Source organism: Asterias rubens, chromosome 5 (assembly GCF_902459465.1).
Source record: "Asterias rubens chromosome 5, eAstRub1.3, whole genome shotgun sequence".
In the NCBI taxonomy this organism is placed as follows: domain Eukaryota; kingdom Metazoa; phylum Echinodermata; class Asteroidea; order Forcipulatida; family Asteriidae; genus Asterias; species Asterias rubens.
The window spans coordinates 14,477,228-14,491,971 of NC_047066.1; the positions used below are offsets into that span (position 1 = coordinate 14,477,228).

The following is a 14,744-nucleotide window of genomic DNA, read 5'->3' on the forward strand; positions in this document are numbered from 1 at the left end:
AGATCAGTGCAGACAATGACCATTGCTATCAATGATATAACAATATACATGCTTGCTAAAATGGCACCAATGGGATTTTACGCTCAAAACAATAGAGGGAGCTCCATTTTCTGATTTCACGCACACCCATAGACATGATAGATAACTTAATAGTCCTGCGCATTTTAACAACATATATTTTTGTTAAAGTAGTTATTTTGTATCCACAGTGCTCATTCCTAATAATAATGTAAATATGATGGAATCCCTTGCAATATGTACATGTATTGCCCTGGGCCTTTTCAACTTCATATTTTGTGAACAAAACCTGTACATTGGTAACATTTCTTGCAGAGAATGTGAATAAAAACATTTGAACTTAAAAAAAAAATACATTTTCTTTTCCATTTAATGGACAGTCTTATTTATATTTCTGAAAACAATTGACCCTTGTGATTTTATGCACTTTAGTTATAACCTGCATTTAAATAAACAATTTATACAAGATAAAGTTGTTCTATAATATAACACTGTCGGTCATATATACTTATTGTTAATAACATCTGAAATATACACCCACATATGTAAAGAGTTAGAGAAATGCAAAAAAAGAAGAAAACAAGCTTTTAAAGCCATTATACACTTTCGGAACCGAAAAAAAATAATAAAAGTTCACAGATTTACAAATAACTTACAGGGCTTACAGAAGGTAATGGTGAAAGACTTCTCTTGAAATATTATTCCATGAAATGCTTGACTTTTTGAGAAAACATTAAAACAATTATCAATTCTCGATAGCGAGAATTACGCATTTACTGTAAACACATGTCATGACATGGCGAAATGTGCGGAAACAAGGGTGGGTTTCCGTGTTATTTTCCTCCGATGATCGATTTAGCCTAAATTTTCGCAGGTTTGTTATTTTACATGTAAATTGTGATACACGAAGTGTGGGCCTTTGGAAAACACTGTTTACCGAAAGTGTCCAATGGATTTAAGAGATTCAAGGTGCTTCAAAATTGTAATTTAAACTTTGAAATCTAAACTACGAACAACATAATTAAAGGCACTTGACACGTTTGGTAATTTTCAAAGACCAATATTCTCAAATGGTGTGTCCCAACATTGTATATTAAAAAGAAGAAAAAAATTGCTGCGGGTGTCGTGAATGGACCCTTCCCATGAAATATGCTTATTACATTCACGCATGCGTACAGACCCTGTTGGTTGGCAAACGCCATAGAGTTGTGCACTGAGCAGATGCGCGATCGCGTCTGCCTCACGCAGCCATTAGTCGTGTACAAAACAGCGCGATGTTCCCTCATTTTGCCAACCAAAACCATAGTGCGCACGCGCTATGTGCAATTTACATATTTCATGGGAAGGGTCTATTGCTGTGGTGTCGTGGGTTATTTTGAGGTCTGCGTCCACACAGCCTTTTAAAAGCAAAATTTTTGTACCCAGCAGCTGGCTCGCATGAACTAGCACAAATACAAATAATCAGGGCGCAGTCGCTTCTGGCCGCACATTTGCATACCCCGACAGTGTTTCTTGTCCCATTTGATAAAATAATAATAATAATAGTGGCTTCTTATAAAGCGCTCAGGTCCGTCACGCAGTGACGCTCATGGCGCTTCAACATTATTACTCCTGGTCACTGGGCCTTAAATCATTCCTTAAATCATCTCAGCTTCCTGGGAAGTATACAGCCTGTGCCGCCAAAAATGTAGCACACTAAAGCTAATCAATCACATAAACCATCTCTGCCCTCACAGGTATCCATTTACCCCTGGGTGGAGAGAAGCTTATGGTTAAGTGTCTTGCTTAAGGACACAAGTGTCATGACCGGATTCAAACCTACACTCTACTGATCAGTAACACCAGAGCTTGAGTTCGGTCCCCTTATCCGCTCGGCCACGACACCCCAAAAAGCATACAACTTGGTGCAAGTCCATTCAAACAACGAAACAAGAACTTGTGTCGCTCATCATAAACTTCCACTATGTGTGTGGTCTGGGTGGGGAGAAGAGGTCCCTAAAACTCAATGGTTCATCATTTACTAGTGAAAAGCTGAAAACTGATATTCACTCAAACAGTTTTCGGGGAATGGCAAGCTTAGCTAGCAAGTATCATTAAAGTGTAGAATTATGCACTTACTGCTGCATATTTTGAAAGACGTCTTTATTTACAAGTTGTGACTTTCCAATCACTCATGGTGCTATTGCGTTCTCTTGTTCAAACATCTGGTCCTAAAAAGACAAAAAAGAAAGGAATAAGTTCAGTTGAAGTTTTCAGGGGGAATTGTGTTTCAAGGGTTGATCAGTACATTTGAAGCCTGAAACTTCATCTTTGAAAAGAAGAGGCCATTTTGTTTTTGCAAAGGGCACTTCCATTGGAAAGTGAGATGGTACAAGAGTACATTTAGCTTGGGAAGATAACATCCATGACAACATTGCTTGCCAAATACTTACATGATATTATAATCACTAGTTCTAATACAGTGCTTTTCACAATAACGTCTCAATGCACTTTACATTAGTGCCCTGGGGTGGATTTCAGGACCAGTCTTATATCTCGAGTTAGGACCAGTTACTCGTACTAACTTAGGACTATCCATGCAATTTGTAGGACTATGTCCTAAGTTAGAACTAGTCCTATACCAATAACATTCCTGGGCCAATAACATTCCTGGGCCAATAACATTCCTGGGCCAATAACATTCCTGGGCCAATAACATTCCTGGGCCAATAACATTCCTGGGCCAATAACATTCCTGGGCCAATAACATTCCTATACCGATAACATTCCTGGGCCAATAACATTCCTGTAGTCTTTCTCAGCTCCCTATGGGGGAGTATACAGCCCTTAGCTGCCGTGGTGCTCCAGTGGCTTTTTCAAACACAAAATCAACCTCTACCCTCGTAGGTACTCTTTAATACCCCTGGGTTAAAGAGAAACAATTAACATGTAAAGTTTCTTGCTCAAGGACATGACCGGGGACCAAAACCCGCAGTCTGATGACTTGACCACCAGAACTTGAATTTGATACTGTAAACCACTTTGCCATGACAATAAAAGACTTACTATGAGGTCTTTGAAAGTTTTCTTCATGACTTCCTGAAACTTGGCTTCTTCTTCCCAGTAGGCCTCGCTCAGCGCTCCATCCTGCGAGGGCGGGGTTTGTATGATGAGGTCAGAGACAGGTTGACCCTTGTTCTCCTCAGCTGCTGCAGCGAATTTCTTGAAATCGTTCACGTTCAGAAACTTGTCTTCATTCTGTCCAAAGAAATTTGATGAAGTCCGTTTAAAAGCACTGGACACTATTGGTGATTACTCAAAATAGTTATTATCATGAAAACTAGCTTACTTGGTAACGAGTAACACGGAGCTGTTGATAGTATAAAACATTATGAGAAAAGCCTCCCTCTGAAGTAACATAGTTTTTTGACGAAAGTAATTTCGTACGCAAATATTTGAAAGCAATAACAAGGTTGTTTTTTCTTTCATTATTGTCTTGCAACTTCGATGACCAATTGAGTCAAAAGGTTCACAGGTTTGTTATTTTATGCATAATTGTTGGGATACACCAAGTGAGAATACCGGTCTTTTCCAAATACCCAAGGTGTCCAGTGTGTTTAAATGCAGAGATCCCACATACTTAAGGGTTACCCTTATGCCCTAACCATAGAAAAACAGGGAAAAACATCCAAGTTTACGATACAACCTGGGAAGCGACAGCCAGGGGATCACCTTAGGGGAATGCAACTTTTTATTTCAGATATCAAATATATAAAAAAAATATATATAGGAAACTGACTGGTGTAAGTTTTAAAACTTTAACCAATCAGTTCCCATTCACTCATTCAATATTGGTTTGTTCTTTAAATCAACCATGGCTACCAGACTAGGTCGAATTACAGGAAAATATACCAAAACTAAAAAATGAGAAAAAATCACACTATTACAAATTTAAGAAATAATTGGTTAAGGAGAGACAGATATTTACATAGACCCCTTGCACATGACGTCACACACTCATAGAGCACTCTCACTGTGGTCAAAAAGCGCTGGGATCAAAGGAAGCAAATCATTGTACCCAAGATGTTCTTTGTGCACAAAAAAACGAGAGCATGACCTCACAGTCCCTGTAGCATTTCGCTTTATGCAAGGGGTTTTATTATTTGATTCTGTTTTTACTCACAGGGAGGGGTACCGTCTCCCCTTTCTCAAAGTGTAGCATTTCGCTTTATGCAAGGGGTTTTATTATTTGATTCTGTTTTTACTCACAGGGAGGGGTACCGTCTCCCCTTTCTCAAAGTGACCGTCCCACAGCCTGACAATGAGACTAGAGAAGCTGCCATCCAGGGTGATGGTTCGTCGGCTTATTGCACTGACCATCCAGCCGTACAAATCCGGGGCTGCCGACAACTCCTTTAAAAATGACTGCAACAAAAAAAACATAAAAGAGTTGCGTCATAGTAACACACAAAATACATTACCACTTGAATCTTGAATGTTGCATTGTTGACGTGGTGTATTTGGCATGGGAGTACAGACAGCTCAACTGTTGCGAATAATTTGCTGCGAATATGTGACGTCAACATTTGTTTCGCATGCGCATTCGCAGATGAACCGGGCTTTAGACAGGATAGACTCACTTTGATATAAAAAGCCTCCAGAGGATGCAACTTATAACACACATACATGTAGGATCAGGCATGAGGGTTAGAAATAGAGAAATCACATTTGGAAGGGATTTTGAACAATATGTAGGTTTATTACTTCAATTCATAATGCTCACACTTCAGCCCCTTCTCTGAAAATCCTAACCGCTCAAATAGTGACAGACGTAATTGAAAACTTAATTAAAGGCAGTGGACACTATTGGTAATTACTCAAAATAATTATCACCATAAAACCTCACTTGGTAACGAGTAATAGGAAGAGGTTAATTGTGAGAAACGGCTCCCTCTGAAGTGACATAGTTTTCGAGAAAGAAGTAATTTTCCACGAATTTGATTTCGAGACCTCAATTTTAGAATTTGAGGTCTCGAAATCAAGCATCTGAAAGCACACAACTTCGTATGACAAGGGTGTTTTTTTCTTTCATAGTTATCTCGCAACTCCGACGACCAATTGAGCTCAAATTTTCACAAGTTTGTTATTTTATGCATTATGTTGAGATACACTAAGTGAGAAGACTGGTGTTTGACAATTACCAATAGTGTCCAGTGTCTTTAAGTAAAGAGATAAATTACTTACAAGCTTGCCACCATCTTTGAATATTGGTAGGATGTACATCCCCTGGGCGACACAACCCTTATCAAACAGCGGCACGACACACCAGCCGAGTCTGGAGTCCTTAGTAAGAGACACAGGACTTGTACCGTCCTTGTCCGTGACTGTCCCAGGGCCCTGACCAGTGGGGTCCATTTTGTACTTGATTGGCAACCCAATCACTTGAAAGACCAGGGCTGATTTGGTGCTATAGACTGGGTAAATTTTCTGGAGAAAAGAAAGTGGAGACAAAAAAGTTCATCATCATCAAATTAATCGACTACAACTAGGACCATGTTACAGTGGTCAAGTGGTTATAGACCGCTGGACTTGCAATCGCAGGGTCGTGGGTTTGAATCCCTCAAGCTAACAGCTGATTTCACAATGACTAGAATAAGTTTTGTCGTTTATATTTACTGAATCGCATCTTCTTGATTTGTGCAATTCATAATCATAGATGTTAAACCAATAATTGTATGAGAAAGATTGGCTGTTGCCAGCTTGGGGTTTATATCCCCTTGTCGGAGTTTGCCAAGTTCCCTTGACAGGAAGATCATCTAGACTTAAACAACAAACGGACTGCATCGATGGCTGAATTGCCTCGTGTCTCGTTCCATCATCTTGTTTTCTTTGTGGTTGAAAAGTCCACATCAGCAATGCTGAAGACTGCAATCAATATAAAGTACCGATTGTAAAGTAATAACTAGTTACAGTTTATACTTGGATATCAATATAAACCACAAGGGAAACTGACTGGGTAAATTTGTTACATGATTTTGAGTTGAACAAAGAAAAAATTTACGAGACAGTGCTAGAGTGGAACTCGACCCAACGACCTTCAGATTAACGTGCCGGTACTCTACCAACTGAGCTATCTATGTTGGCAGTCTCCTTATTTTGTCATATCTGTGTTCAGGAGGTCGTTGGTTCGAGTCCCACTCTAGTTAATTTGTCTTTGTTCAACCCAAAATCAGTTTATACTTAGGTATAACTTGTTTAACAAAAACAATGAACAGATTTCGTTACAAGCGAACAACCTTGGGTTCATTCTGGAAAGTTGGTGCAGTCTGCAGGCTCGTTGACTTTAACTCTTGTACCAGGAATCTTTCCATCTCAGAGGCAGGAACTTTTGGTGTATCACTGCCGGGCACAACACGGGCAACGATGTTGGTGTATTTGCCTTCACCTGAAGAGAGAGAGGTAACAAACATATGAAAGCATCATGTGTGGTGCAAAGCCACAATCATGGGTACAGATGTTTTTCTGTGTCCATTTGTTTAATTAATACTAGGTTCTGATATAGCACCTTAACACCCCTAAGGGGCATATTAAAGGCAGTGGACACTATTGGTAATTACTCAAAACAAAATAATTATTAGCATAAAACCTTACTTGGCATGCTTGGTAACGAGTAATGGAGAGCTTGTGATAGTATAAAACATTGTGTTAACTCACCTTGGATTGCTTTTGCACCAAGTACAGTCACACAGATTCCATGATCCACGTCGTAGTTGACACAACGCACCAGATCTATGCGTTCAGGGGGCTTTGATGGATCGGACGACCACTTCTTATGATTGAGTCTGTCCATTGCCCACTCACTCAGCCCATCATCTGTCATTACTGAGTCAAACAGTGGAAGAAAAAAAGTGCGTTAACTCCAAATCAGAATCTTGCTGGGTACAAATGCGAATGTACCTTCACCCCAGCCTCGCTACCATGGGCAGTGCGCAGTATCGATACCTCTCGTCACTAACACCTGGAAGCCCGATGTACTGAGAAACAACGCTGATTGGCTCATGAAATTGGTTATTCATTAGATGTAAAGTGAGGGCGCGCGTAGTTTTAAGATATTTTGGGATTACTCTTCCTGCGCGGACATAAACGCTCCAGATATTTGGCGATATGTCATAAACACGACCACCTTTTGTTATTAAATTTTCACACTTTTTTGTATTCATCTACAGTTATATAGAATTAAAACGACCAAACAGTTCCAAAACACCAAAGGTAAACTTTGCCTTCAAGTGATGCGAGTGAATGGAACACAAAGCGGCTAATTTTCTGATAAAGTGGTACCCGCTGGCAAAACATGAGATTCGAACTGCCTCTAGCTACTAGGTATTCTCATTGTGGTCTAGTTGGTAAGACACTGCTCTAGAATTGCAAGGGTCATGGGTTCGAATCCCAGCCGAGTAATATGAATGTGATATTTTTTCACAGGACTCGGGAAAGTACTGAGTATACAGTGCTAACACACATCGGTGTACGGGTAAAAAAAAAAATAAAAATTAATAATAATATTCTGATGAAAATGAAATGAACGTTTTTTCCCGTACCATCTGTTGAGTTCATCTTTTCTCTTAGGTTTTGCAAATCGATGCGGACCGACTCTGGAGTTGTTTCACTCTTCTTAAAGTGCTTCAGTATCCGATGTTCGGAAGGTGTCGGCTCACTCGTATCTGATTGGTAATACCCACCGGTGTATTCTGGTGCTGGAATAAACTCCTAAGGAGAGTGTAAAAAAAAGGCAAGAAATTTCGTTTTTAATAATAATAACTAGTTCATATAATAAGAAGTTAAAGTAGTCGTCCAGAATGATTTTCTACCTTTTGCCTAGGTAGTAGTTAAGAAGAAGGGACAGCTCTTGGTTGAAAGTGTAGATTATGTTTACGAATCTTTACTTATCGAGTTAAGTGTAGATTCATTACAAACTAGAGTAAATAGTTCAAAACACAGCTGGAAATATGTTATCTTTCAATTTACAAAAACATCTTATTATTAAAAACATTTTCCAGATAGAAAAATCACTTTAGTAACACAACTCATTGTTAACTCAGCAAACTGACAATGCACTTGATAATGTTGCAAGCACCAAAGTATGCCTATATATTGGTAAAATGTGACCATTATAACCGTTGTTTGAAGGCATACGAAATTAGATAGAGTAATTATAGTGTTACATGTATTATTACTGAGAAATCCAATTGATTGAAGCTGTTACATAAACGAGAGGGGAATAGTTTATGTACTAGCCTTTGACTCGTACATTCTATCCACAAATTAATCTAAACTTTCTTATCTTCAAGTACGCGCTAATCCTCCAATCAGATTGGAAGAATGGAGTGGTCATAAAAACCTATATTGCACGGCTAATATCACTACCATGCGTATTGTGCGTTCTGTGTCACGCGCCAAGTTTGCTTGAAGATAAATACGTTATCACACGCGCGCTCGTGGAAATACGGAAAATATAGCGCGTCTGCGTCCCATATCCAACTCCGCCTTCGGCCTCGTTGGATATGGGACGCAGAAGCGCTATACTTTTCCGTATTCCACTCGCGCTTGTGTGATAACTTATATTGTCCATTCTCCTTGACAGAATCATAACTATTAAAGACACTGGACACAATTGGCAATTGTCAAAGACTAGCCTTCACAGTCGGTGTATCTCAACATATGCATAAAATAACTAACCTGTGAAAATTTGAGCTCAATCGGTCATCGAAGTTGCGAGATAATAATGAAAGATAAAAACACCCTTGTCACATGAAGTTGTGTGCGTTTAAATGGTTGATTTCGAGACCTCACATTCTAAACCTGAGGTCTCAAAATCAAATTCGTGGAAAATTACGTCTTTCTCAAAAACTATGGCACTTCAGAGGGAGCCGTTTCTCACAATGTTTTATACCATCAACCTCTCCCCATTACTCATCACCAAGAAAGGTTTTATGCTAATAATTATTTTGAGTAATTATCAATAGTGTCCACTGCCTTTAAGACATGTTGATCAATGCCTACCTTTGATTTGGGTAGAATCCGTACCAGCACCGTGCAGCCAGGAATACTAGGGAACTTGCTCATAGCCTCTGCCGATAATTCATCTATCTTGGGCATACCAGCGTGGACTCTCAACTGATAACCACCTAGGTTTAGCTGGTAAAACAATAACAATAGAAAAAAATGTTGTTTAACACACACAAGTGTGTATAAACACCTGCACATGCCTCGTCATTGTCCCACTTTATATTTTATTTCTTTTGGCAACAGCTCCCATTGGTTTATTGACCCAATTCACCTGACATCATCATCAGAATAATCTTGGCTGCGCCATTTTGGTGGTCATTGTTTATTCAGTGAAGTGCACATTTTAGGCGACGCGGCATATATACGTAAACATATTGACCACCAAAATCGTGAGCGTGGCACAGTCGACACGTGTGACGTGCGTGCAAGGGGTAAATACACATAAAATGTTAAATGCACATTTAATCAAAGGTTAATCAAATCAAAATTAAAAACAAGAACTGACTCCGCGGTAGTACAGTTAATTACGATCCTAAAAAGCTAAAATAGTAGTCCCAGCCAATTTTCTATACCTTCCGCCCGGGTAGTAGTTAAAACAGCAAGACAGTTCTTTTCAGAACTGAGAAGTCTCCCGAACATCCGATAAATCTACTCCGCGGTAGTAGAATAAAGAAAGACAGTTCCCAAAGAACAAACTCAACCTGGCAAGTAGATACACACACGGTGTTGTCGAAAACAAAAAAATATATAACTTACCTGATTAGAACTATCCGAGTAAAGCGAAACAACCGATGCTCCAACGACCACCACAGTCCCAGTGACCCTGTCAACGGTGTAGACTCGGAGCACGGTTAAATTCGTCACCTCAGCCGATTGGACATTGTAGCGAAAGTGGAATTGGGGGCACCGAGCGGAGGTGTCTAGAAGGGAAAAGGCTGCTATGTCTGAACGGTCCTTGGCCACAGGTGTAACAACGCGACCAGTAACCTGCAATTTCCCAACAATACAGGGTGAGTCAAAAAGAAGTCGACCGGGATTGGTGATGTTTTTGAAATAAACAAATGGCACTCAAAAGTTCAGTAAAGCATATATTTAACTCTCCAGCTTATTAGAAAAAAAAAGTGAAAGAAATTGATCATTTCTAAGAGGACTTATAACTATTTTAAGGGCAGTGGACACTTATTGGTAATTACTCAAAATAATTATTAGCATAAAACCTTACTTGGGAACGAGTAATGGAGAGCTGTTGATAGTTTTAAACATTGTGAGAAACGACCCCCTCTAAAGAACATGTAACATAGTTTTCGAGAAAGAAGCAATTTTCCGCGAATTTGATTTTTAGACCTCAGAATTAGATTTTGAGGTCTCGAAATCAAGCATCTGAAAGCACACAACTTCGTGTTACAAGGGTGTCTTTTTCTTTCATTATTATCTGGCAACTTCGACGACCAATTGAGCTCAAATTTTCTCAGGTTTGTTATTTTATGCATATGTTGAGATACACTAAGTGAGAAGACTGGTCTTTGACAATTACCAATAGTGTCCAGTGTCTTTAATAATGGTACTCATTTTGCAAGCTGTCCACGGAATACTTGACAAAACAAATGTAAAGTGAATACTCAGATGTTAAGATTCAGTCAAGCATTCACAATCCATGGACAACTACAAACATGAGTGCTTTCAGTAAAACAAGCAGAACTTCTCTAGAGTCCCGTAAAAATAAAATCTGAAATTGTTTCGACTCATTTCTCAAAAACTACAGCACCTCAGCAAGTAACATTTTAAGGGAAGCTTTCCACTATCATTTTCTTCAATATGTTTTGTTTCGTACAAAAAGTACAACCCAAACCCCTTAAGAACACAGGTGTCATGACTGGGACGATCAAACCCACACTCTGTGATCAGAGACACGAGCTCGAGTCCGGTGCTCTTAATCGCTAGGCAATGACACGCAATGCTGTACCAACAAATATCCAAACAGTCGCATGATTTTTATAGAAGGATTGCACATGACATCATTGACCATCCTATTTGCTGTAAAACAATGGGATAAGTGCGCAGATACGAGCTGCGCACAACTCTCAGCCAATGATACATACATAGCTTTTTACGATTGCATGTTTCATCAAAGATGGTGGCCAATGCAGGGGGTCGACTATTCATGAGACAACTGACTTTGGACAATCCCCCAAGTATCTTTGTGAACTCATCTCTACCTAGCACAGCAGTCGTGCTCTACGGTCTGCTGGATCTCACTTGCTGATAGAGCCTAGGTCTAGAACAATTCGTTACAGAGACCATACTTTCGCCAAAGCTACTCCTGCCCTATGGAATAAGCTCCCTGTCTCACTTCGCAAAATAACATCACTCAACAACTTCAAGACGGAACTAAAAAACACACTTGTTTACTTAGACTTACTTATTCAAAAGCCTCCTCAAGACATTTCTTTTTCCCCACCCATCCTAGTTTGTTTGTTATTCTTTTGTTTTGTTGTCATAGTCTCATGTAAAGCGCTCTGTTCTCCGTAGAGCGCTATATAAATGTTTCATATTATTATTATTAGACTTACGTGTACATTGGGTTTACTTTAACTACAAGTATTGTATACTCTTCATTTTTAAATGTCTAATGTTTTCTTTTTGTGTAGGCGCCTTGAGTGCGCATTATAAATCCATATTATTATAATTATTATTATTATTATTACCTTACAAATGGTTGCATTATCTGGCAGGAATCGTACTCCATCGATATAGAGATCAAAGCCCTCTGCAGCAGGAATCGTGGTGTGCGGTTCAGCCTTACTGGGGTCATGTTTGACCCAGGCTGGGTCGGGATCCTCTTCGACTTCTGGCTCCTCTTCAACGGCAGGGGGCGGGGGCTCTTCACTATATAATGAGAGGTACAAATTGAAAGATGACAAAATATTAGAACCCTTCCAGGGCCCAACTTCATGGTTCTGCTTACCGTCTGCGCTTCTGATTCCCATTCTCTGCTTAATAGTAATAATAATAACAACCAGGTTTTATATAGCACTTTTCACACCCGAAGGGCGTCTCCAAGCACTTCCAACGTTATTACCCCTGGTCACTGGGCCATTTAATTCATTCCTTACTCAGCTCCGAATGGCATATACAGCCTGTGCAACAAATATGCGCTACTACTATGAGCTAAATCAATCACAAGAACCATCTCTGCCCTCACTGGAACCCAGTTATTAGAGTTATGTGTCTTGCTCACGGACACATAAGTGTCACGAACCCACACTCTGCTGAACCGAAACACCAGAGCTTGAGTTCGGTGCTCTTATTGTTTGGCGTCAAATTTTGGTATTTTTAGCTGTCTATAGCGAAGAACACCTTTTTGATACGAATGTGCACAGAAAAACTCTGTGCTAGCCCGTGAAAAATGCTTGCTGAAAGCACAGAATCAGTGCTTCCGTAAGCACTGATTCCTTAGTTACGGTTAGCAGAGCAATGAAATTGGGCCCATATCTTTCTAGAAAAAGTCCTCAAAACAAAGAACCTGCATCCGATTTCACGAAACACTAGGATTAATCCTATCTCGAGTTGGGATGAGTACCCCGTCCTAACTTAGGATGGGTTCATGCTTCCTAACGTCTTCGTATACGAAACTGAACTCGTCCTATGTCCTAAGATTAATCCTAAGTTAGGAAGAGTTTTGTGAAATCGCAGGCTGGGCTCGATTTCACATTCACAAAGAGGTAAAAATTTATCTTAAACTGTGCAGCAATCCTTATCGCTTAGTTAAGTGTGATGTCACAATACAAATCACTATGGTAAAACTGAAAATTTGTCTTGCGATAAATGGACCCTTCCCATGAAATATGCTAATTAAATTCACGAATGTGTACAGACCCTATTGGCTGGCAAACGCCCAAGAGTTGTGCACTAAGCAGACAGGCAACTGTGTCTGCGTCTCACAGCCATTAGCCGTGTACGAAACAGCGCGATGTTCCTTCATTTTGCCAACCAAAATGTTTGTGCGCACGCACTGTGTGCAATTTACATATTTCATGGGAAGTGTTTATTGTATTGCTTTGTGAAATAGGTCCCTGGCTCAATTTCACAAAGAACCATGAGAACAAAGAATTGAAAGATTGATCTTAAGAATACAATTCACTATGGTACGTGATATTGACAACTCATCCTTAGATGAATCGTAGCGCTTTGTGAAATCTCATGGATTCAGTTTTAAAACAGATTTTTATAATTTTGTGTACAAACTAATCACAAACGATGAAAAGAAACGTAACATAGATTCAGTTCTTATTTAAGAAATGCTTACAGAACAACAAACAAATGATAAACAAAGAGGCATAAATACAAGTGTACAAAACATTTTATAGCAGTTGCAATTTTCCCATTGACATTATGTTCTACTTACTCTTCAGTAACTTCAGGGGGTTCACCATCAAACACTGTCACAACGATCTCCGATCCGACTCGTAATATATCTGCAAGGAATAGGAACAAACTCATAATCATAGTGTGAACTGCATGGAAACTGTTAGCCAAGACAGCGTAAAATTAGAGTATAGGGTTCTAATCCCACCCAGGCACTCTGCAGAGTTTCCCCCTTAGCAACACTCGAAGAGCATTGACTCCATAATCCCCTTTTATTAAAATATATGACCAAATGACTAGAGTGCACAGGTTGTATTTCAGTAATGTAATCGATCACTGCTTTTTTTTTTTTTCACAGGACTCGGGAAAGTACTGAGTATACAGTGCTACATGCATCGGTGTATATGGGTAAAAACCAAAAATTAATATTCTTTATCGCCGATGCAAATTTAACATCTATTAGATCACTGCTCCGTTTTGGTAACCTTATCTTTCATATTTGTAAACAACAACATCAATAAAAGGATAACAATATCACTTTATACCTTCCTCCGGGAATTCCTTCTTTGCTCCCTCCGCAGTTACATCCTCTGGAACCTCCCCAAAGTACAATGGTACAGTCTGTTCCCCCTCAGTAAAGAGCCAAGTTGACGTCTGGGCTACACCATTATCCTCACCATCCAGGGAAGTTCCAGGTCTCTTTTGATAGACAGGAATAAGGGCCCATCCAATGGCATTTTTACTATCCATCTGGCTATCCTCTGATGAATAGGAAAGTACAAAGCAAAACAAAAAAGTTTATTTATTTAAAAATGTTGTAGCAGCACACCGCTGAATTGCGACAGTGGCTTATTCATAGACAATATATACCTCTACCCTCGCATGTACCCATTTATACCACTGGGTGAAGAGAAGCATTTGTCAAGGACACACATGTCATGACTGGGACCCGAACCCACACTCCGATGACTTATCCACCAGAACTTGAATTTGATGCTCTAAACCACTAAACCACTAAACCATGACACCCCAATACATGCTTTAAAGGCACTGGACACTATTGGCAATTACTCAAAACAATGGTTAGAATTCCTTGGTAAAGAGCAAATGAGAGCTGTTGGTAATATACAAGATTGTGAGAAATTACAAGATTGTGAGAAATTGAAGTAATATTGTTTTTGAGAAAGAGGTAATTTCTCACTCAAATATTAAAAGACTTCAGGCCTGAAGCCTGGAAGCATTGCTCCTTACCAAGTGAGTTCTTATGCTAACAATTATTTTGAGTAAAAACCAATAGTGTCCAGTGCCTTAACCAT

The 14,744-nt window shown here is 39.5% G+C and overlaps 1 protein-coding gene across 1 annotated transcript in view; it reads right to left on the bottom strand.

The window, feature by feature from the left end:
- Positions 1 to 1,832: 1,832 nt before the first annotated feature.
- LOC117290598 overlaps positions 1,833 to 14,744 on the bottom strand; it is a 29,338-nt gene continuing 16,426 nt past the window's right edge. Inside the window, exons 13-24 of the mRNA XM_033772057.1 lie at positions 13,974 to 14,189; positions 13,469 to 13,538; positions 11,769 to 11,949; positions 9,820 to 10,050; positions 9,058 to 9,192; positions 7,596 to 7,764; positions 6,712 to 6,879; positions 6,294 to 6,442; positions 5,242 to 5,484; positions 4,267 to 4,422; positions 3,064 to 3,255; positions 1,833 to 2,228 (exon numbers count right to left, since the gene is read on the bottom strand). Of these exons, the coding sequence (XP_033627948.1) occupies positions 2,190 to 2,228; positions 3,064 to 3,255; positions 4,267 to 4,422; positions 5,242 to 5,484; positions 6,294 to 6,442; positions 6,712 to 6,879; positions 7,596 to 7,764; positions 9,058 to 9,192; positions 9,820 to 10,050; positions 11,769 to 11,949; positions 13,469 to 13,538; positions 13,974 to 14,189 (1,949 nt within the window). The 3' untranslated portion in view covers positions 1,833 to 2,189. The remainder of the gene's footprint in view (positions 2,229 to 3,063; positions 3,256 to 4,266; positions 4,423 to 5,241; positions 5,485 to 6,293; positions 6,443 to 6,711; positions 6,880 to 7,595; positions 7,765 to 9,057; positions 9,193 to 9,819; positions 10,051 to 11,768; positions 11,950 to 13,468; positions 13,539 to 13,973; positions 14,190 to 14,744) is intronic.